The sequence below is a fragment of the Gigantopelta aegis genome, chromosome 8 (genome assembly GCF_016097555.1).
Source record: "Gigantopelta aegis isolate Gae_Host chromosome 8, Gae_host_genome, whole genome shotgun sequence".
NCBI lineage: Eukaryota > Metazoa > Mollusca > Gastropoda > Neomphalida > Peltospiridae > Gigantopelta > Gigantopelta aegis.
This window is the reverse complement of record NC_054706.1, coordinates 34,018,660-34,041,265: the sequence shown is the minus strand read 5'-3', so window position 1 is coordinate 34,041,265 and position 22,606 is coordinate 34,018,660. Positions and strand designations below refer to the sequence as shown.

Sequence of the window (22,606 nt, the reverse complement as noted above, 5' to 3'; positions counted from 1 at the left end):
TAGACCCCCCACCCCTTGCATAAATTCCTATACGCGCTCCTGGTTATTTAATTCCTGGAGTATTAATTAAGGGGTGTGACGCGAGGGGTTTATTATCATTGATATACCACATTTCAATTGTTCTGTTTATGCAGAAAACATAAAACCGGCGATCTCTATTATTGTACAGATCTCTCTGCTTGGTCTTTCAAAACGTAAACAGTGCCATCATGTTACAGAATAACGAGTGACGGAATCGCCTATAGGCTACACATTTGTAACATTGTTACATAATCAGTACTAGTAAGTCAAAACACGTGTTCGGCACATTAGCCTTTTTTCTTCCTTTTCCTGCATTTCTTGGCGTACGCCATTCAGTCAACTTTGATTAATAAACGGTAAACATCCCTGTGTAAACTCCGCTTTCAATTCGGCATCTGATATAGCACGGCTGCCCGCTACGGTAACACAGTAGCCAACGGACTGCGCGTACACAATCTGGCATTTACCCGTTAGGTTGTTTCCTAGCCGTAGCTGTCAATCTGCCAGTCATCCGGAACAGTCGACCAATCCCTCTCAAGAGCCAGATAAGAGGCGGTATCTCATTTGTATAAGCCAATCATTTCAGATGATTAACTCCCATACCCTCGATGCAATTGAGCGGTTTTAGGATCCCAAAATGTTATACGGTTTCGTGGTGGAAGGAATGAATGGAGACTGGGAAAAGTTAGCCAAGAAAAGTGTTGTGTATTGAAACTGATGATAATTATGTTCAATTTCAGGTCGGTGTTGTCTTTGCTGAAAGAGGACACGGTACAACAAACGACATTACCGTAAGATCTGGAATACAACTGCATTTAAAAAAAAAAAAAAAAAAAAAAGAAACTCGACTACACGACAGTTGTGTGTTTTTACGACGGAGGTAAAGTTTGTTTGTCTTAGTTTGCTTGAAAACCCACGTTGTTTCTTGTGAAACCGATTCGAGGGATCTGCGAGCGATCGAACGACATTATTCTGTTCTGTGGATAGGAAGTATATGTACACCAACATGGTACAGACCTGCGATTGTTTTTAGTGGATTTACCGGTTAACCAAGGGAGAGATAGACACACACACTTAAGGAGAAGAGAGACCCCCCACCCACCCCCTGTGGTAGCCTTTTTACAGTGGATGTTACCGTCAAATCGTCTGTCATTATGAACGTGGGCACGTCGTGGTGGTGGTTGCTGTCAACGGTTACCGCAGTTCTGTGTGTTGTCGCATCCAACGGTAAGTACACCGACGGCACGTGCATCATAAGGCACGTGCGAGTGCGGATATATATTTTTTTTTTGTGAGTGTGTTTTATATTTATTTATATATTTTTAAATTTTAATTTAATTAAAAAAAAATTCAATATATATATGTATATATATATATATATTATTTTTTACAATTAATGACACCGGTTACATGGAATTATGAGTGTCTTTTTATTCCTGTTAGCCGATGATCGATTTATTCACCCAAGTTTGATTACCTGTGTTGCGTGTAACACCTGGCCGGCAACATCTCTTTGAAGTGGGCCAGTGGAAATGCATATTAAAAATTAACTAGCGACGGCGGTGTACGGTTATACATTCTTCCGACTCAACTGGTTTTACAAGTACTCAGCAAGGCAGCAATATCAGGGAAGGGGGTGGGGCAGTGACAAAAGTAGACCAATTTTTTGTTTTTTTTAAATAAAAACTATAATATACCTTTTTGTTTGGTAAAGCAACTGCCCAACTATGTACAGCCTCGTAATTTACATTTATTGTCAAAACAACTCAGAACAATTTAAAGGGACATAACCTAGTTTCAACCCGTGACAATTAACATTAAGTTTAGTTAATCTACAAACGTGTAACACATTTGGATAAAGTTACAATTGAGTGAAACATGAGTCTGTGACTTTGAAATGGTGAAATACCTTCTAAAAATTGATTAAAACTCGTCTCCATAACTGTTACTTCTCAGAAGCACGTGCGTTTTTAAAAATATGTGAAATACATTTTGTGATATTAAAAACACCAGGATGACCAAAAACACTTCGAATGTACGGAAATTGATAATCTAAACAATAAAATCTAAGTAAAGTATAATTTAAGTTATCAAAAATGGTTATAATAGTAAAAAATATGCGTTAGTGTTTAAAAACTAGGGTATGTCCCTTTAAATTGTAATAAATAATCAAACTAACATATAAATGTGAACACATGTATGCATTATGCACATAAAGATTGAGTATTATATCCATTATATATAGTAATAAATAATAATAATAATAGTAATAAATTTATACTATGGTTCCAAATTATTCCATTAAGAATCTCTACTAAAATTAAACGTTTTCCCCACCCTCTCCGTTTCTTTTTATTACAAATCAATATACCATTGTTATTCTATTATTATGATATTGCACTAAAACAGTTTAAACATGTAGGTATATTTCACCATTTACAGTTATAGTTTTTTTGGCCAACTCTATACACACACTACGTTTATGAACACCATTCAAAACACCGACTGAAGCCTAGACAAAAGAACTAGCTTGATTTAATTCATATTAATCCAAAAAAACTAAAGTGCACATCGCGTCGTAACCTATCTCGTCTCAAGAGTCGGTATTGATCGTGTGGCCGGACGAGCCCGACTTCTGCCTCGGCTATCATCGCCGGTGGACCGAATGGAAAGAATAGATCTAATATGACCGGAGTAATCTGTACGTTTGATCAGACGACACCCAGGGCCGCGGGAAGGTCGCTCGGGCTGGCGCTCGAGAGCGGGCCGGTCTGCGATCTATGACATATTTCAGCCCACAGGCGTGTGCATTCCAACCGAAGGACGGCAGTAACTGATCGCGCCATGATCGGGCTTATGAACGCAGCCCTGTGACAGACGTTTTAGAGTTCGTGTTGCTTGAGTTATGATACTAATGGTAGTACACTGGTAATAGTATATATATACATGTAGTATAAGAACTGATAGTTAACAGTTTTAAAACAGTATTATTCAGACTCGAAGGAACACATCTGGAGCAGTCACTGTGACTGTGGGTAACACAATTTCTAGTGGAGGGGGACAACTTTTTATAAACAAATGAAACCCTATACAAATTAAACCCTGAGATGTGTAGGCCTATGCTATTTTCTGAAGTAAAAAAAAAAAAGTGAGATTCTGGGGAGGGGGGGGGCAACTATCCCCCTCCCTCCCCCAATGGTGACAAACTCTAGTGGAGGGCACAGTGTCTAGTAGCCTGAGTACTCTGACTGTAAGAGAGCTAGACGAAAATATTTGTCTATTGTCTGTCCCATCATTCTATTAAAATGTTTTTTGTGAATAATGTCGGTTTGGTTTGACGTAAGAAGAAAAGTAAAAGTGTTTTGGAAGTAACAAAGAAATACAATATGTGTGTGTCCAATTTACGAATCAAACGGCTCAGAAATAAATAACTTGTAGTAAATTACATATATAGTGGGAGGGGTGAGGGTACACAAGCAATGTTTTTAATACAAAGTACCTAGAAAAAAAAGAAGAAATTTTTGGCATCGGTTTAAATTTATTTTACAGTGCAATATTAAGCTATTCATTTAGGTGTCCAGGGAACATTTAGGCAAAAGGGTCTGAAAGGTTCATATTCATCTTATCCATGTTCAGACCATGTTCAGATCATGTTACACCCAGGGCTGGATTTAGACTTTGGGAGGCCTGGAGCACTTCAGGTTTGGGGGCTCCTCAACATAGAAATTAAATTACATGACAGATGAAAAAATTAACTAATTTTATAATTATTACATATTTTTATAAAGGAAGTCCATAGTTGGGGGGGGGGGGGGAGACCTTCTGGCTGGGGGTCCCGGGGCAATTGCCACCTTTGCCCCCTTATAAATCTGGCAGTTACACCCCTGTACTACCCATTGCAAGATATGACGGATACAGGTGTACATACTCCCCACCCCTTCAGCCACCTACATCTTCCTTTTAAAAGTGTTCTCATCCACATACATTTATAAGTAATATCCCACATTAGGAAGAATGCAGAACATTACAATCAGGAGTTTTTTGTGTATTTTTTTTTGGGGGGGGGAATCGACACAAAAAACATTTTACATGAGAAGGTTAGTGTATTATCTAATTTGAATTATAAGTTACTTGAATTATGTGTTATATTGGCAAACTAGTTGAAAGTACCGATATGTCTCTTATTTATGAATCTGATTCCACAAACCACCAAAATAGTTGTCTTAATTAGTGATTCAGTTTGATGTTTGGGTTGAAGAGATGCTGGGCAGATGGGACACACTCCTACAGCAGTTAGCTAATTAGCATGGACGAGCAAGTATTGTTAATATGCAATTTGATTAATGAAATTCTCCGACACCGATACCTCTTTCTGACTGGTGGACAGCTAGAAATGATCTTGTTTTTCCCAATCAATAGTGAAATTAAAGAGTGGAATTCAACATGATCTGAAATGATATCTTTTGGGAATTCAACAAAATGTGTCGTGACCTTTTCATTACATTTTATTAATTACTCAAAAGGAACTAAAATGCCAAAGCATATTTAAGAATAGTTTCTTTTTTAACAGACACCAGACATTTTACAATTTTAAAACAGTCTTTACTCATTAAAATAAACAATAACATTACTATTTATACAGAGACAGTGTAATTAATGAAATCCGATCATAATAGACTGATATCATTAATAGTTAGTGTTGGGAATTGGTTGCAGTGTGATCATTGGTCATTATGGGTTTATACCAGCCAATCAGCTACTGATTATACTGTTGTAGTGGAAGAATGTAATTTCTCATAATCAATCAATTAAAATTTTAATCTGTTTGAAGCGGCCACTTAACAAAGTGTTAAAAAGTTACCTTTTAGGGCAGATGGCTGCTTAATACATTTGAGTTTGTACTTATTGTACATTTACGAGAATATTATTAATGTCTGTTGTGACAGTTGGCAGTATACATCAGAAGTGTAACTGTATATTATAATTATGAATCATAATCAATTTACATTAAAAAAGAATGTCATCAAGCTGCACAGACTACAAAATGTTTATGAATCACAAAAGGTATCTACTAAAAAAAACCTGGTATATTTGTAATACAAATTCAGTGTACTTTTTGTCTCACCCCCAACTCCCACATACACCTCCCCCCCCCCACACACACACACATACACACTCACAATAAACCCACCCAACACCAACAATCGATTATGAATTTTTGAGTATTTTCTTCATATTATTTTTACATTTGTAAATGCCTAATGAGTAGGGTTGAGTCACAATATTGTGTGTTACATTATTTAATGATCCTTGTTTTGCATTGTAATGAGTGGTGAGAATGGCTTTTGGTGAAAAAGAAAAAAAAAAGAAAAAAAAAAGAAGAAGAAAAAAAAAAAAGCCTGCATCTGCACAGTTTGTGACAAATTATCCCCAAGCCAAACGATGGCTTCTGCAGTGCATCTGGGTTCATTCCATTGACATCATTCTATGCCAAAAGGTGTGGATTTGTGTGTCTTTTTTCTGAAAAAGGATTTGACAAACCCAGCTTGCTGCAGTCTGGTACTGTGTTTGAGCAAAGTTTATGGCCTTTTGCCAGAAGAAAAACCGGTTATGTTTCAAGTAAAGTTTTTAAATTTGTGTAACCTTAGCTTGTGAAATCTGCAGCACCATCCCTTAAAAAAAAGGGTATTGCGTAACCCGACCCTTCCATTTACGAGTATGTAGTAAGCCAGTTGAAACCTTTTTGTTTAATTTTTTTTTAAATAGTGATAAAGAAAAAAAAAGAGAAAAAAGAATAAATTATGGTTTAAAAAGAAAGAAAAGAAGAATGAAGTTTTTAAAATTTGGTTAGGTTACAGTGAAATGTTTTTTTATGACTGGCCCAGGTGGCAAAAGAAGATTTACTCATAAAATTTTAGTCATCAATAGAATAAATCTGACACCAAGATGAACAGGCTTTTATTCATCACCTGCTTAAGTTGAATTTATATTCTTTTTGTCTACAAAACTGTGCAAATTGTGTAATTATAAATCATGGTCAGTTTAGATTTAAAACCAATAGGTAAAATATTAATGCACCTCACAAGATATTAGAACTTTGTTTATATATACAGCAAAGAATCAGAAAAAACCAGATACCTTCCTTAGTCTCTGCAACTGGCAAAATCATTTGAAAATGTTTTGATAGGTTTTCGTGATTTTAGTTATTAGTATGACTGTGGGGAAAACCCTAGCTAAAAATTTGATTAAAGTAAGTACATTTTTTCTGAAATAAGTAATTTTGATTGCAACTTATCTCATGAAGACATAACATTAGGCAGCATTTGTAGCAAATATATATATATATGATATTAGAAACAAATTGTTTTCTTTTTTCATCAGTGATTTTTCTCACTGATCCATTTTGATTGTACATTTATAAGAAAACTATGTGAGTGACTGTGTTCACAAACAACCTCTTACAGTTTTCAAACACAGTGAACACACTGGAAATACTGGACATAATAATCTCCTTCAGGTGGCAGGCACCTCACACTTTAATGTAATATTTTCTTATAATCGTCCTACTAACAGAAAAATCAGTTTTGTTTTCACCTGCAGCAACGCTATCTAAATTGATTTGGGTCCTTGCACAGACTTCTCTTGCGGGACATTTCCGCCCGGCTGGGCAGTGTTTCTCTCTCGCATGCAGATTCTCATACATTAATTATTCCAAGTGATCGCGATCCATCTATTGTATAAATTGGAGGTGGTTAATTCCCCCGTCTGATGAGGCTGGAGTCTCCATACTCTCTTTGTGTTTCTCCCGCTCAGCGTGTGCATTGATTATCACACACAAAACGTATCAATATCGGGTCAAACACACACACACACACACACACGTTTTTCAAGTTGCCTCATGTTGCCGTGTTAATTTGTCTCTCCTTCTTTCTGTTTGCTAACAGGGTAGATGAGTAATGGTAGAGGAGTATGGGAGGTGCAAGGCTAAGGAGTATGGGAGGTGCAAGGCTAAGGAGTATGGGAGGTGCAGGGCCGAGGAGTATGGGAGGTGCAAGGCTAAGGAGTATGGGAGGTGCAGGGCCGAGGAGTATGGGAGGTGCAGGGCCGAGGAGTATGGGAGGTTCAGGGCTAAGGAGTATGGGAGGTGCAGGGCTAAGGAGTATGGGAGGTGCAGGGCTAAGGCGTATGGGAGGTGCAGGGCCGAGGAGTATGGGAGGTGCAGGGCCGAGGAGTATGGGAGGTGCAGGGCCGAGGAGTATGGGAGGTGCAGGGCCGAGGAGTATGGGAGGTGCAGGGCCGAGGAGTATGGGAGGTGCAGGGCCGAGGAGTCTGGGAGGTGCAGGGCCGAGGAGTGTGGGAGGTGCAGGGCCGAGGAGTGTGGGAGGTGCAGGGCCAAGGAGTGTGGGAGGTGCAGGGCCGAGGAGTATGGGAGGTGCAGGGCCAAGGAGTATGGGAGGTGCAGGGCCAAGGAGTATGGGAGGTGCAGGGCCAAGGAGTATGGGAGGTGCAGGGCTAGCTCTGGCACTCGCCAAGTTCACCAGTTGCAAATTTTAAAAACAATTGGCAAATTTTATTTTAATTATGGTGAATAAATGTCATGTCATAAAAAATAATTGTTACTTTGTTAGAAAATAACTGTGCTTTTGCAGTTTTTGAAGTGTTAAAGTGATGGTAGCTAGCTCTGGAGGTGAGTGACCCCCACCCCATCATACTTCATCTAAATACCGATACACACATGTCTCCTGTGTTAGTTATATACAATTAAGACTCACCTTGTTCTTGAAGAATCTAGAACAAGTGAGTTGCTGACCATTCCTGCATATGTTGAGTTCTGCTTACCTTCTAATAACAAATTCAATTTCTAAAAGAAAGTGGCTAAAAATGACAAAGGTCTTGGAGGGGTGGCAGCTTATCAGGCGGGTGAATTAACATGTCAGATTTTCGAATACGGTAATATTTATTGAAGAACACACAAGACGCAAGAGTTCAGGAACGAAATCCATTCTTATCCAAACTTTGCTTTAGACTTACTTCAAAGACATTCTGAAAACCTGCACTTGCGGATGCGGAGTCCTTTGAACAGGTCGATTTGGACAAACTGACCACATAGCCGCATACCAAACAGAGACAGCCATTCCTCTGACAACTGAAGCCAAAATCCGCGCTGTTTGTTTTTCACCAGGTTTGATTGTCGAAGAGCTGAAAAGCTCTTTGTTTCCCTTGTATCGTAAGCGAGCTAGAGTAGGCAACCATTTGCGAAAGGGGTGGACTGAACACGCTATGTTGACTGGGACAGCGGGGAAAAATTCTGTCAAACATTGTAGTTGCGTCTTGGACTGGCCGGCCAGCCATATACACGCTGTTTGAAAGAGGATTAGAGGCTGGGAGCTAATGTTTTGGACACACATGCGCCAGTGTTTCAATAGTCTTAACCACGCAGTTCCGTTTAGTCCTGTCATGAATCTCTCAGACACTGCGATAGTTAAGCACTTGTGAAATGATGGTATGGTACTCAGTGTTTTGAAATTCCATCACCCACCCTGATTTTATATACAGTGAAACCTCTGTAAACCGGAATTCCCTCAAAACCGGACATTTTACACAGTCTTGTTCTGGAAAGCAGGAAAGAACTTAACTTCTCTAAACCGGATCCCTCTGAAAACCAGACATTTGTCTTGGTCCCAAGGGTGTCCGGTTTAGAGGGGTTTAACTGTATATTATGTAGAAATGTGTATAAAATATTCTGGGTTGAGATAACATAATTTAGTAAACTAAAGTGAAGTATTGATTAAGATGTGAAACTTGAAATGTTAAATCCTGCTCAACTGAGTTTTTTTTAATTCATAGCTTTAGATTTCACTAATATGTTTTTTTGTTTTTGTTTTGGTCTGTTTAGAGCACAGCAAGGTCTTTTTAGTACAGTAATGTTATTAACAGCTGCTGAAGAGAAGTAAATATTCAGAAAATTTTGCATTTCAAGTTATTTTAATCTAATTAAATCTTAACTCTTCAGTACTTTTGTTGACCTGAATTGTTTTCAGATCAGCAGTTTTGTACTTAAAATTTGAGCCTGATTATTTTGGGCATAAATGTTTTTTGGTGCACAATATCTTATCATCTTGACTTTGAAGCCCTACATGTTCTTCTCACCCACAGTTCACTGTTGTATATACATATATATATCTATATTTCTCATGCTTGGATAATTTGAGATCCGAGTGCATGACTCTGGAAACAATAAAATCATGGGCTTCACAACCTCTTGCAGGTGTTTCTCTTCTCCATGCATACATACACATGCTCCTTGTTCTGTGAGGACATCTGAGGGGGGTAGCCACAAGCTAATAAACTGAAACCAACACGGCACTGCCTTTCTTGAGGTCAGCAATAAATAGGATATGATGATATGTAGGGTCAGGAGGTCGGCATAGCTTTACCTCCGGATTTGAGCTCCCTGAAAACAGTTGCCTCGGTCTGCTGAACCCAGTGAGGGTTGTTTTTCATATAATAAATGATTTTCTGTGTTACCATGTATGCGGAGTATTATTTTTGCTAAATGGACTAAATGGGTATTGGGGTGTTGGATGATGTTTTTTGTTTTTTGTCAGGTGGTTTTTAAAGAATAGATATTTAACTTTGTTGTAGAACGAGGTGTGCGTATTAGAATTGGGTTATTTCACCTTTTCAAATCCGTTTTCACGACTAGTGTGTTTCAAAAGATGTGATACATGCTTTACACCAATATGAATATAATAATTTAAAAGTAATCAACACCATCTACAGCACAATTTACTTCTAGTCAAAAATTAGTCTAAACATCTAGACAATGACAAGTAAAAATATATGCCAGCACACTATTTAAAAATTAGTTCACGCTATTACTATCACATACTAAATACACATTTTCCATGTAAAAGGTGTTATTGTAAAAACAATTATGTACTGGGAGCTGGGAACTCTATTAACGTGCCCATATCCAATGAAGGTTCAGGCACTCCCACCCCGGACTTAGCCTCTGACTTCGCCAGTGACCAATTCTGGGACAGGAGGGCAATTATGTACAGTGGTTTTCTGTCTATAACCTGGATTTAAATAGGATTGACAAAATATGTCTGAGTATACATAGTGCCTATTCTAAAAACAAATTTCTAATGAGCTATTGTTTCAGAACAAGACTCTGTGATTGTACCGATTTACACAGAAATATGTGGCCTATGACTGGTTTTTGCACCTAACATTAGATGAATATGATGTGATAGAAGACAATGGCACCAGTCAATATTTTCGCGAGTGCTCCACTTCCTGAACACAACCTTGGATTACACTAATTGAGATTTGCACTCGCTGTACTTGTATCATTTTGCTGAAAATGAGTCTGCATCATGAGAATAACCATTCAGTGTTTGTCCACACCTTTACAGAATACAATGGTTGAAAAATTAATCTGCACCACCAACAGGTGAGATAATGGAGAGGATGTCAAGTCCCTGGGTCTTGACTGCAGTATCTTAACAAGATCTCTTTTCTTCAGAGTTAATGCCTCCTTGTGAACTCTCCTGCTTTCTCCCAGTGGTAACTCTTATTATGTTATTGTATTGCCATTGCATGTCTTAAGCCCCTTCACAGAAGCTGTTTATTTAGCTTTAGTGACCCCATGAGGGGCTGGGCATTTTTCGAGCAGCAGGGGCCGGCTTAATTTGGTCTGGTTCATTTAGGTTATGGAAGATTATGTAGAATAGATGAACAGCCATTTGGTTCAGTTTATTTTGGCAGTTTGTTTGTGTGTGGAAAGAAGTAAGAACTGACAGGTTCCTAAAGACTGCACTGTGGACAAGCTGTGAGCTTTATGTGATTTTCCTTGTTACCAAAGTAGACAGTGTAAGCTGTTTTTATAGCTGCAAGGAAAGGAATGTTTGCGTAACAACACCTCAGCACATTTTATACTAAGTACTGATATATGGTTAGCTTGAGTGTCCTCCAGCCCTGACCCAACATTATAAACAAATTTCTCCAAAGCTATTGTCATAGAACAGGACTCTGTGACTGTGCCGGTTTTACATGGAAATCGGTGGCCTATTCAGGAGTGTGAGGATAGGGCTATAGAGTTGGCTGTGTAACAGATTGTCATTTTTTGACAACCAAATTATCGACAGAACCTTAAAATTGCTAGTTTTACCTTTAGTGCCTATTCAGTATCTGTTCTCTATGTAGGCCTACATATTGGTAGAACGCAAACGATCAATTTTCAATTATAATCCATCATTGTACTGGCTGTATCAATGAGTTGCAATACTTTCCCTGCAGGAATAATATACCAAAACCACATTGATTCTTAGTTGAATAACAAATATATCAAAAGCACATTAACTTCTAGTCTTGATATTACATGTTTGATGTTACTTTTGTAACTTACATTGCACAGTTGCTAGGGTTACAAAAAAGAACAGAAAAATGGTTAAATAATTATATAAATGAATGAACTTACAGTTACAGTTAAATATTTTTACACCACAAAAAGTACTTGTAGTTTTCTTTTGACGACCGGCTGTAGCAAGTGGAGGGCTTGGTGATTTATTTCTAAAGAAGAAAGATCAACACAGAGGGCTGTTAAGGATTAAGGCTGTTTGATCCCTGGATCAACAAACATGAGGTACAATGAATTGGATTGCTGATATTGTACAACATTAAATAACATTGGGTTTGCTCGTATTTTTTATTATTTCATTTCAAGTGGATGTTTAGTTCGGTTTTCTTTTCTTGTGTTGTCATGTTGGTTCTGTATTGATGACTTAATTTGTTTATAAAATATACTTTTAAGGTTTATAATGGTCTTCCAGCTCAGACAAAGGTGGTCAGTAAAAGTGAGATAAATTAAAAGGTGTTTGGCACAGAGTTGACACATATTCTGTTAATGATTATACTGGTAAAAAAACAAAATCTAGTCTCACTGAAGTTTTTGTTGATTATTCAACAATCTAATTAAAATTAGCTCCACTATTACATGTGGATCTAAAGACAGCCAGTTGGAGCTCATGTCCACCAATCAAAACCTTACTTGCAGAATCCTGCCAGTGATTTAAAAATAATTTGAAAACATTCCGAATTATCCTGAGGGTATACGACATGTTTCTTGTGAATTACGAATGCCTTAAAACATGTTTTATTTTATAAAATAAATAATTTGTAATGTAAAACTGAAGACTGATTTAGTTTTTTTTAAATTTTATAAATAAATAATTTTTAATGTAAAATTGAAGACTGATAACCCACCCCGTACGTATTGGTATGGTTCGCTGTACTGCAGCCACTAAAATAGACTCGCCCGATATTTTTAGAATTTGTATGCTCCCAAATAACGTTATAAAAGGCGAAGTGTGATTGGTCAATATTTAAATTATTATTTACAGACGAAATGTTACCTGGACATTGGGGACTACGCAGTGTTGTTAGTTTTAAATCACTGGCAGGATTCTGCAAGTAAGGTTTTGATTGGTGGACATGAGCTCCAACTGGCTGTCTTTAGATCCACATGTAATAGTGGAGCTAATTTTAATTAGATTGATTATTCAAATACTTGGAAACAACTGTTTTTTGTAACCATACTAACTCACTAAAATTCAAGTTAACTTTTTCAAACTTTAATTCCTATTTATTTCTTTCTTTCTTTCTTTCTTTCTTTCTTTCTCTCTCTTTCTTTCTTTCTTTCTTTTTTTCTTTCTCTTTTTTTTCTTTCTTTCTTTCTTATATTTTTTTCAATGAATGTTTTCATTGATTCCGTAATTGAGATTAAAGAATTGAGAATTGCGTTTACAGTTTGGACAGCCAAAACTGAAGACGCCCAATATCAGTTACACAACAGGATGTTACCTTTCCTATTAATCATTAGCACACTGCCAAACAGTTGACGAATGAAATATTCTAATGCTTTGTCAAACTGACCGGCTCTGAAAAAGATAATATTGGAAGCTGTTCAATGGTGCATTATAGTTGTCAAGTCGGTTGATAGATGAGGTGATTTTATGTTGTGAGTTCCAGCAGGCCAAACACTGGAGAATTATATACCACACACATTCTGACCATAGGCGGAAGCTGCACTGTTCGTTAAACACGCGTAATAAAATATTCCATTTACAAACTGGTAATTTTTACCCCTTGATTTTCTTTTTGTCTCTGCGTGGACGTCATGCATGCTGAGCATAACACCTGCTTGTTTTTTTGTCTCGTCCAATGCGGCAGTTGTCGTAAGACGTTCAGGTGTGTGAGGATATCGAGGATATCGCCTGACTCGGAGTCGTTACCGTGATCGAGAAGAAGCCTGAGTTAACGTGCATGGAAGGACCGGTGCGAGTGCTACTAATAGGTATAAAGTTGCCCGTGTCACAAATGTCGACACTCCCGACCCGAGAGGAGTGCCCTCTGGTGTAGGTTTTATAGCAGGTGTGCAGTAAACACCCTCAAGTGGCAGGTAAAATATAAATAAAGATTATTACCTGTGCTTAAAGTGGTGTTACACCAGTACAACATGTTTGAAAAAAGGTTTATGGTCATTTCATGTAAACCTCATGGGGTGGGGGGGGGGGGCGGATCTGGATCAGTCAGTAGAACGGTCATCTGAGGTGCTTTGGTCGTAGATGGATCTGCTGAATGGTTTATTTCGTCCCATCCCAACCAGTGCCCAATGACTGATACAGCAAAGGGCATGGTTTGTGCCGTTCACTTTTTAAGTCTACTTGTTTGACATCTATTAGCCCTACAACTTGTACATCAAAGGTTCTGGTACGTACTGTCCTGACTATGGAAAAATATAAAATATCCTTTGCTCCTTTTTCAGTAGGCATAGTCTGTGTGGAAGATGTGGGTTTCTTCTCTTTTGATCTTTTGACCAAGTGTCGAAATAACCACACGTTATACATCAAACAGCCATAGTTTAAAATGACTAACTTATCAAAGGTCATGGTATGTGTTATCCTATCTGTGAGTAGAATGGGCTACAGCATAGATATTAGTTTATTATGAAGACCTTGAAAAACATTATCTAAAGGCAGTAACGTCATAATGTTGACTTGACAGAGCTCTGACAATTTGTATGTTAATTATGAAGGAAGAAAGGAAGGAAGGAAATGTTTTATTTAACGACCAACTCAACACATTTTATTTATGGTTATATGGCGTCGGACATATGGTTATGGACCACATAGATATTGAGAGAGAAACCCACTGTCGCCACTTCATGGGCTACTCTTTTTGATTAGCAGCAAGGGATCTTTTATATGCACCATCCCACAGACAGGGTAGTACATACCACAACCTTTAATATACCACTCGTGGTGCACTGGCTGGACCATTAGCCAATGATTAATTAATCAATATGCACTAGATGTTTTGTTAAACAAAACGATCTTTAACTTCCATGTAAAACTGGAAATGTTCATCTTAACTTCCAAAACACCCCACCATGCAATTTCCTTCTTTTTTTTTTGTCAAAATGTATTCTTTAGTTTTTGGTGGACTAACATTCTCAAGAATTCTCAAAAAAAAAAAGAAAAAAAAAAAAGTGCATGTCAATACTTTTTGTTTATGTGCCTGTTGTTGATGGTGCATGTTAAATATTGGTGAACATATCCAACAATTTACAAATTACAAAATACGTGTTTATTGGTGCTTGTCTAGTCTTATGACTTTTAGCAGACTGTGCAAACATTGCACGAACCTGTTGACCATGCTGGAACAGTGTTTTCCTGGTCGAATGCAGATAGAAATACTCCAGAGGGCGCCACCTCGCTTGGCTGTTTACCGCAAACAGTGGTCCGTTCCAACAAGGCCGCACTGTGGACTGTGGCACTTGGTAAATTTGAACTTGTTCGCCAAGTATGAGCTCGTCTTTTTGAACACCACTAAGATGATTGTTTCCAGTTTTCAACAATGTTTGGGGACTGTTTCCTCAGACATGCTCAGAGTGTATAAATCTTAGCTCCCAGTAATGTGGATGATGATGATGATGTTGATGTGATGATTACAACAGCAATGATGAAGACTATGATGATGTATAGTGTGACATAGAGTTTGCATTTGTCGGACACATTGAAATTTAAATTAAAATTAAAAGAAAATTTAAATGTTTAGTTTTTTTCTCAAAAAGTTAATCTTTTTAGACATTTTAATTCGAAGAGAATGTTAGGAATGCAGCAGGAAAAGAATAATGAGATTTTGTTGGGTGGTATTTATAGTCTGTCCCATCATTCTATAAATATGTTTTTTGTAAATTATTTCAGTTTGGTTTGACGTAAGAAGAAAATTAAAAGTGTTTTGAAAAGAACAAAAATATACTATATTTTTGTGTGCCATTTACAAATCAGACAGCTCAGAAATAGCTTACAGTACTAAATTCCATAGGCGTTCCTGTGGGACGGACTATAGCTGTCTTTTTTTTTTCCTTCTTTTTTGTAACCATAAGAGGGTAAGATTGTTTAGTGACTTATCAACCATAGCCATTGAAAAATATGATCTATGATAATATTGTCTGAACACTATTAAAAAACACTGCAGAGAGAGTAAAGTAAAATTTGAATGTGTTGCCTTTGAGCCTTCTGCTGAGGTAAATGGTCATAATTCACAAGAGAAGAGCAATTATTTGAGACCATATGTGAGGAGAGAGACCTGGTTTACAAATAATTGTACACATGGCACGGGCAGCCTTCCTGCTAATGTGAAGGGGATCGCATTGCTAATGGGCCTTGTGGCCTAAACTAAACAAATATTGTCCTAGGATGGCAATGTGAAAACACAAGTCTGTACTGCCCCTGTGAGTGTGTGTTGCCCCAGGGCAGGGCCAGCTGGCCTGTGGGTGATGCCAGTGATGATTCCCAGCCCTTCTTTGCAGGAGTTGCAGGAAGACTTCAAGGGCACCAACTCTTTGATGAGGACCAACAAAGGATGGTCCAAAGGACCTGGGCATGTGTGCTGAGGTTTCTCTTTGGCTGTGCAGAAACACCTATAGATCTTGTTGAATAACATGAGTCTTGGTGTCAAGGAAGGGAACCACATGTCAATTTTGTACATGCACTTGTTGACCACAGGACAAGAAGAGATTCATTAGATAATGAGACTTTTTGTTTATTTTTGTAAACACAAAAGTTGATCAGTGAGCAAGCAGTCAATAAATGTTCGTTGTACAAAGTGCCCAAATTGGGGCAGTACAAAAATACATTACAAAAACATGTTGCCAATATTGTTTATAAACAATTTATTATATTAGTACTGTAGGCTGAATGTTGCTAAAGTACGGCTGCTGATAATGATAAAATGCCAATTCTAGAAGGAAAAAATGTATTGGGATGAAACTTAACACCATTATCCAACATTTAATGTATACATGTACAAAACACACAATAGAGTGCAGCAGATACATTGTTTGGACACTGGATATAAAACGGGTGCAAGTGTATGAGCCTTTTACTCAAGCAAGGTAACCAAGCACCTATCTATAGTATAGCAGCATGAAATATGTAGAAAAACTCTGACAAAATAAAAATACTTCCATGAATCGAAGTTCCATTCATGTATTATCATGTAACAAGATTCTTCTTTTTTTTCATTTATTTGCAAAATGAGTTAACCTGTGCAAATTGAACATATGAGTAACAAATTATCAAAATAACAGATGGAAACAAACAATATTAAAAAAAGAAAAGAAGAAAAAAAGAAGAGTATAGTTATTAATGAAGTACAAGTATAAACAGAGCTCACTTGACTAGATGTTATTTTTGCAGACCGAGCAGATTATTCAAGTGAAGCATGCATGATTATTAAAGCAGCTTCAAAAGCTCAAAGCTCAGGAGGAATTTTCTTCTCAATTACCACAAGACTTTGATTTTTATTTTTACAACTTGTAACGGCATTACAGTCTCCAGCCAAGTACCACCTTGGTGGGCTACCTTGAGGGAGGGAAGGAAGGAGGGGGAGGGAGTGGTGCTTTTGTGAGGATGTGGGTTGGCTTTGTTTCTTTGCTTATACCCAATTAAGGTTCAAGTACGCTGTCCTGGGCATATATCTCAATTATTTGGGTTGTCTGTCCTGGACAGTGGGTTAGTGGTTAGTCGTAGGTGATTAATGAGAGAGACGTCCGTGTAGTGGCCATACACTAACTTGCAATGCATTTCTGAGTGTTCACAATCTTTAGTAACTGTTAATATTACTACACTAAAAAGACCTCACTATGCTCAGAACAAGCAACACAACTGTTATGTCCAAATTAGTGACAGCCAAAGTCTTGTGCCTTACAACACCCCATGGAGACCTTTAAAATGATTCTGGGTGGCAGATACCTGGATATAAACCCAGAATCTGCCAACCTAAATGCTGATGGCTAAGCCACAATGCCACGAAAGTTGTAATTTCTACCCATTAGCAGTAGCAGCAATATAGCTTTTATACTTACAGAGCAGCACATACCATGCTCTTTGATATATCAGTCATGTAAAACTGGTCAGTTTATATTTAGTTTAATGGTTATAATTATACTTGAACTGATGCTGGAATACAAACCCAGCACTTACCAGGTTCAAACTGAATGATGTGCACGGCTAAGATACCATCAAAGATGGTACAAGAAAAGGAAATGGGAAGGATATTTAAGCAACAAGGAAACATACTCTGAAGCAATTTCCTTGAGTAAATTGGAAACCATGTGATCATCATGCATCTTTGTGGAATGGCCATGTGACTAATGGTGCTGTTTCCACCGGTGCAATTAATTGTGCATCTGGTTTTGTTGTGACGGACTGCACACTTCCCTCCATCTTGTCTGTTTCTTTTCTCTGCCTCACTGACTTCTAATTTACTGCTTCTGCTTGTAGGTAATTGATGGTGTGCCAGCAAATGGCTGCAGACTTCCTTTAATTGTTCAATTCTTGCATTAGAGTAGTTTACCCTTTTAGTGCTCTCGTGGGGAGGAGGTTGGAAAACGTTCAACCATTTTAAGATTTTCCAGATTTCTTTTAAATAAGCAAATGCAGTTAAGGGGAAATATCTACAGAAACTTAAAAAAGCAGTCACTTGGAATTGAAATTATTATTTTGTTACAAACAGTTGTGTAGGGTGCTTCAACTAAGTGGTCATAATTCTTTGTAAATGGAACCAATTAAACATCAAAACAGAAAACACACTTTCTACTTCACAAAATGACAAACAGCACATTTATTTTCAGTAATAACATTCTTTCTAGATGCTGTGGAATAAAAAGGTAAATCAATTTAAAATAAAATAAAAACTTTTTATTTCAAATTTCAGTAAAATGACATGTATCATAGACATGTTTTGAAGACACGTTTTTTTTTGTTTTTTTTTAAAGTTTTTTTTTAAGGGTTTTTTTTGGTTTTCATTATCAGTATCATCATTGTTACTACAGTAATCAAATAATGTAATAAAAGGCACATTACACATAAGGATAAAAATAAAAGGCTTAAAAAGTGGTACATGCACAGCATCTGACACGTTTTATGTTATTACGACTTCTCTTATTTGTGATAGCCCAATCCGACTGAACTTAATTTATGTATGAGCTTTGTATTAATATTTGACATGCGATCTTACAGGAAATTAAAAATAAGTTGATTAGATTTTTTACTAAATCACAAAGCATGATATTTTTATTTTGCAACCAAGAGTGAATTTAATTTTATTGGCAGGTCTCTCATTTCAGCAATTGAGGCAGAAAAAAAAAGAAGCCGAACACAATACCTCTTTCATGTTGAAAATTAAACAGAAGTCAAAACTGCAAAAATAACACTAGTTCGAATGCATAAACAGCGGTCTTTGTGTTTGATGCAAGCGGTGTAGCGGATGTGGGACAGTGTGTGAGATGTGAGGGATTCAGAGAGTGTGTTACTGCCAGATTACTGCTTGTTTGTCCTGGAATTACTGGACATGGCCTGGCATACTGGACTATCCGCACAATGGGCGCATCCAATTTTTCCATTCTCCGATCACATATTAAGAGACTATTGTAAAGCCACTGTGCCCGGGCCTGCTGTACTGGCTTTTTCCAAGGGAACCGGGATCGGTAAACAAACTTTGAAACGGGAGCCCGTGTTTTCGTAGAGACACCTGAATGTGTCACAGCAGTCTCTGGTGCGACTGTCGCATGTTGCTGACACCAGGAAAGCAGCTTTTGAGGAAACAAAACCCTTGTAACCGCTGCTCAAAGCATAAAGAGATTCGATATTCTCGGGATGAAAAAACACAGAGGAAGATAAATATTACCACTGCACATTGATTGACAGTACTGTTGGTGATGAGCGACCAGCACTAGACTTGGCTAAACAGCATGTAATATGTTTGACCTCAAGAGATATCAATTGTTCCTTTACAATTAAACCCTGTGCTAACAGCCACCTGCATAAAGAAGCCAGTTTTTAAAATACTCTGTGGGTTACGGACAAATGGTCTGTCTCTTTATTCCTTTATCTCTGTCTCTCTTTATCTATCTGACTGTCTCTCTCCCTATTTCTGTCTGTCAGTGTGGCTGCCTATTTATCTGTGTCTGTTGTTCTGTATTCTCTCTCTCTCTCTCTCTCTCTCTCTTTCTCTCTCTCTCTCTCTCTCTCTCTCTCTCTCTCTCTCTCAAGAAGTACAATAGATGGTTATTAGATTAAGGTAATTTTGTAAACTTATGTCAGTAGCAGTGTCAGCCATATTATGATTTTTAAGTTATACTGTGACCGTATTTCATGAACATGCTGTCATTGATCACACAACTCCATCAGTGTGAGAATTTTAGTTTGGTACCAATCTATCCATTTCTGATCATGAATTCATCATAATAGACCACCCGAAAGTTTGTTTAAGAAAGTCCTGTGAAATGACTTCTCCTTGGAGCTTTCTTGAATGAAAAAATGTATACTTTTATTCAGGTTTAATGATGTAACCTATGGCACTAATAGATTTTTTTTAAATCCAAGGGTCAAATGTGGAGATGTCAGAATGGATACGATCTATGTGTGTACGTGCTTTGTCAAGACTGAAAAAGATTTTAATTTGTTGCCCTCTTTTCACCTGCCTAGCATGGAACCTTTTGATGGATTTTATTGACTGGCGGTGTAGGTTGTTAAGGGAGTGTATCTGTTATAAAATAGAAAAAGAAATAAACTGTAAATGAAGTAAGCCGGATTCAGAATTTGTTTAAAGTTAGGTTGTTTTGAGAGTGTGGGATGTGGTAGAACAGTAGCCTAAGATGTGAGACTCCATTCAATTTGCCTTCATGACTGGTATATATTGAAGGGACTGTCCTCAGTTTGCAGCCATTGTGAGATGTTTCTGACTAACATCTAGCCTTTTTGGTGACTAAAATTACATATTAAATACATTATCTTGTTTAGAATACCAGTGTCTGTATATGTAGTGTGCTTGCAATCACGTGTTAATGTTTGTAGGAGTCAATTTTCATTTATTATGTAACATATATTTGTTTTCATACATATAAAATTATTGGAAGGTAAAATGCAGTTTTGACTACTACAAATATTAGGATGACAACAAACATCTTGTTTATACAGACACTGATATTCTAAACAATTTTAATCATCAAAAAGACTCATTTAGTCACAGAGGACAATTGCTTTAAAGAGTATGGTGTGTGCTGTCCTGTGTTGAAATGTACGTACAATACCCATTGAAATTAATTATAAGTAGCCTATATGCCAGCAGCAGAATTGCTTTTCTTTATAAGACTAGTATCACAATCGTATGTTGGCCACGTAATAGGCACCGATTAAATAATTAAGCAATGTGCTGGGGTGTCATTAAACAAGTATTCCTTTCTTTTCTAGCTACCATGAAAGTATGTGTGTGTGTTGGTGTATATATAGGTGTGTGTATTTATATATTTATAAATATATCTAATCTTTTTATCAGACTGTCACCTGGTAAAATATATTGACCCAGATTGAACGGAAATCTGTGGTTGATTAAATCTGATATTATGATGCCACTTTTGGTCGTGGCCAGCGATTGGTTTGACAGTGGATGATTGACACAATCTTTGTTGGTGTCATCCAAGAATATTGCTTTGTTTTTATGAAAGTCAATCAGCTGTTCTTACCATCTGAAACTGTCAGGTCTCTGACATTAGTTTAATTATCATCGAAAATGTCCAGTGTTTTTTCTGGTTATATTAGAAGGGTTTAATTTCAGCCACTGTTGACAGAACAGTGATAAAATCAGTTTCCATATACCAAGGTACACCGAGGTTAGTGGGTGAAATGACACGCCCCCAAAAAAGACGAAAAAAGAAAAGAAAAATGATTGTAATTTGATAGTTGTTATTATGGTTGATTGTTTGGTGCATATGAATCATTCGTATAATATAATTTTGTTGAAATATCCCTAGGACGTCCGACAGATACAGTTCAAATGCCATAATAATTTAGTTTTATATATTTTTTAATTAACCACATGACTGCTATGCTATAAGTATAGACTTTTAGACTGGATATTGCTAACATTATATTAAAATTTGGTTGAATTATTTCCATATTCTTGAAAATCTGAAAAATCTTTACATAAAACTTTAGTTCCATATTTATTTTATCTATATTTCTATCTATGAAAAAAACACCCACAACCCACCCCAAAACATCTTAACAAAATAGGGTAACAACATGACAATTTCCTCTGTATGCTATGGTGTGACAGTTGACCAATAAACTTGATTCCGAGTACGGTATATTCCAACCCGATATTGCCGAGGGTGTGAAAACCGACCACTGGTGTGACCCGTGCAGTCCTCCAGTGACCATTATTTGCCTCAGGTATATGTACTTAAAGTTACAATCGGCTTTTCCACAGCACAGGTGTCCTAGGCACGCAACTTGAGATTGTTTAAACGGCTCCACAGTGATTTTCAGGTGAACGGGGAGCTTCTCGTATTTAGACACGAAGCTATACACCTCTGCCTTGTTGGGCCAAGTTTTTGTTTGGGGTTGATCATGGCACGGGGGAAAAAATAAAGATCTTTTCATGAGGAGATCAATAAGTAACGCGAACTGTTTATGCCGGCCGCTCGGACCAGGCAGTTGATTCACCGGTCCGCGGTGGTGTTGATCAGATGGACAAACACAAGTTGCATCACTGTGGTCGGGTAATCTCTTCGATTAGTCGTCACCCACGTCTGGTCAAATGGTGATTCGAAATGGGGAATGTCCCAGAAAATAGCAATAAATTGTCACTGGTTTTATTTTTACAGATTTATGGACTCGTTAATTTTATAAAAAGTGTTTGTAATGGATGAATAAATGACCAAAAATGATTCTTGAAAGCTTTACAAATGGTTTCTTTTTATTTTAATTTGTTATTAAATGGATGTATCAATTAGAAATACAATTTTAAAAGATTTATGTAGCTATGCAGGTTTAAATTTTTAAGACCTGTGGTTGCTTATGTATTATCTTGTTTCTCCTGCAATTTGAACATACAGGGAACAAAATCTCACTCTGAAAATTGACTTCTGTAAATTATGGTATCAATAGTCATAACTTTAAAAATTACACCCCTACTCCAGGGTAGTAATTTCTCTGTTTGTTTTTGTTTT

General features: G+C 37.3%; 1 protein-coding gene across 8 annotated transcripts in view; it reads left to right on the top strand.

Annotated features, from left to right (window-relative positions):
- The first annotated feature begins 594 nt into the window (after positions 1 to 594).
- The window catches only part of LOC121378276 (netrin receptor UNC5C-like), a 174,616-nt gene continuing 152,604 nt past the window's right edge, over positions 595 to 22,606 (top strand). For all 8 annotated transcript variants that reach the window (XM_041506369.1, XM_041506367.1, XM_041506366.1 and 5 more), the window contains exon 1: positions 595 to 1,248. In XM_041506369.1, the coding sequence (XP_041362303.1) occupies positions 1,176 to 1,248 (73 nt within the window). In that variant the 5' untranslated portion in view covers positions 595 to 1,175. The remainder of the gene's footprint in view (positions 1,249 to 22,606) is intronic.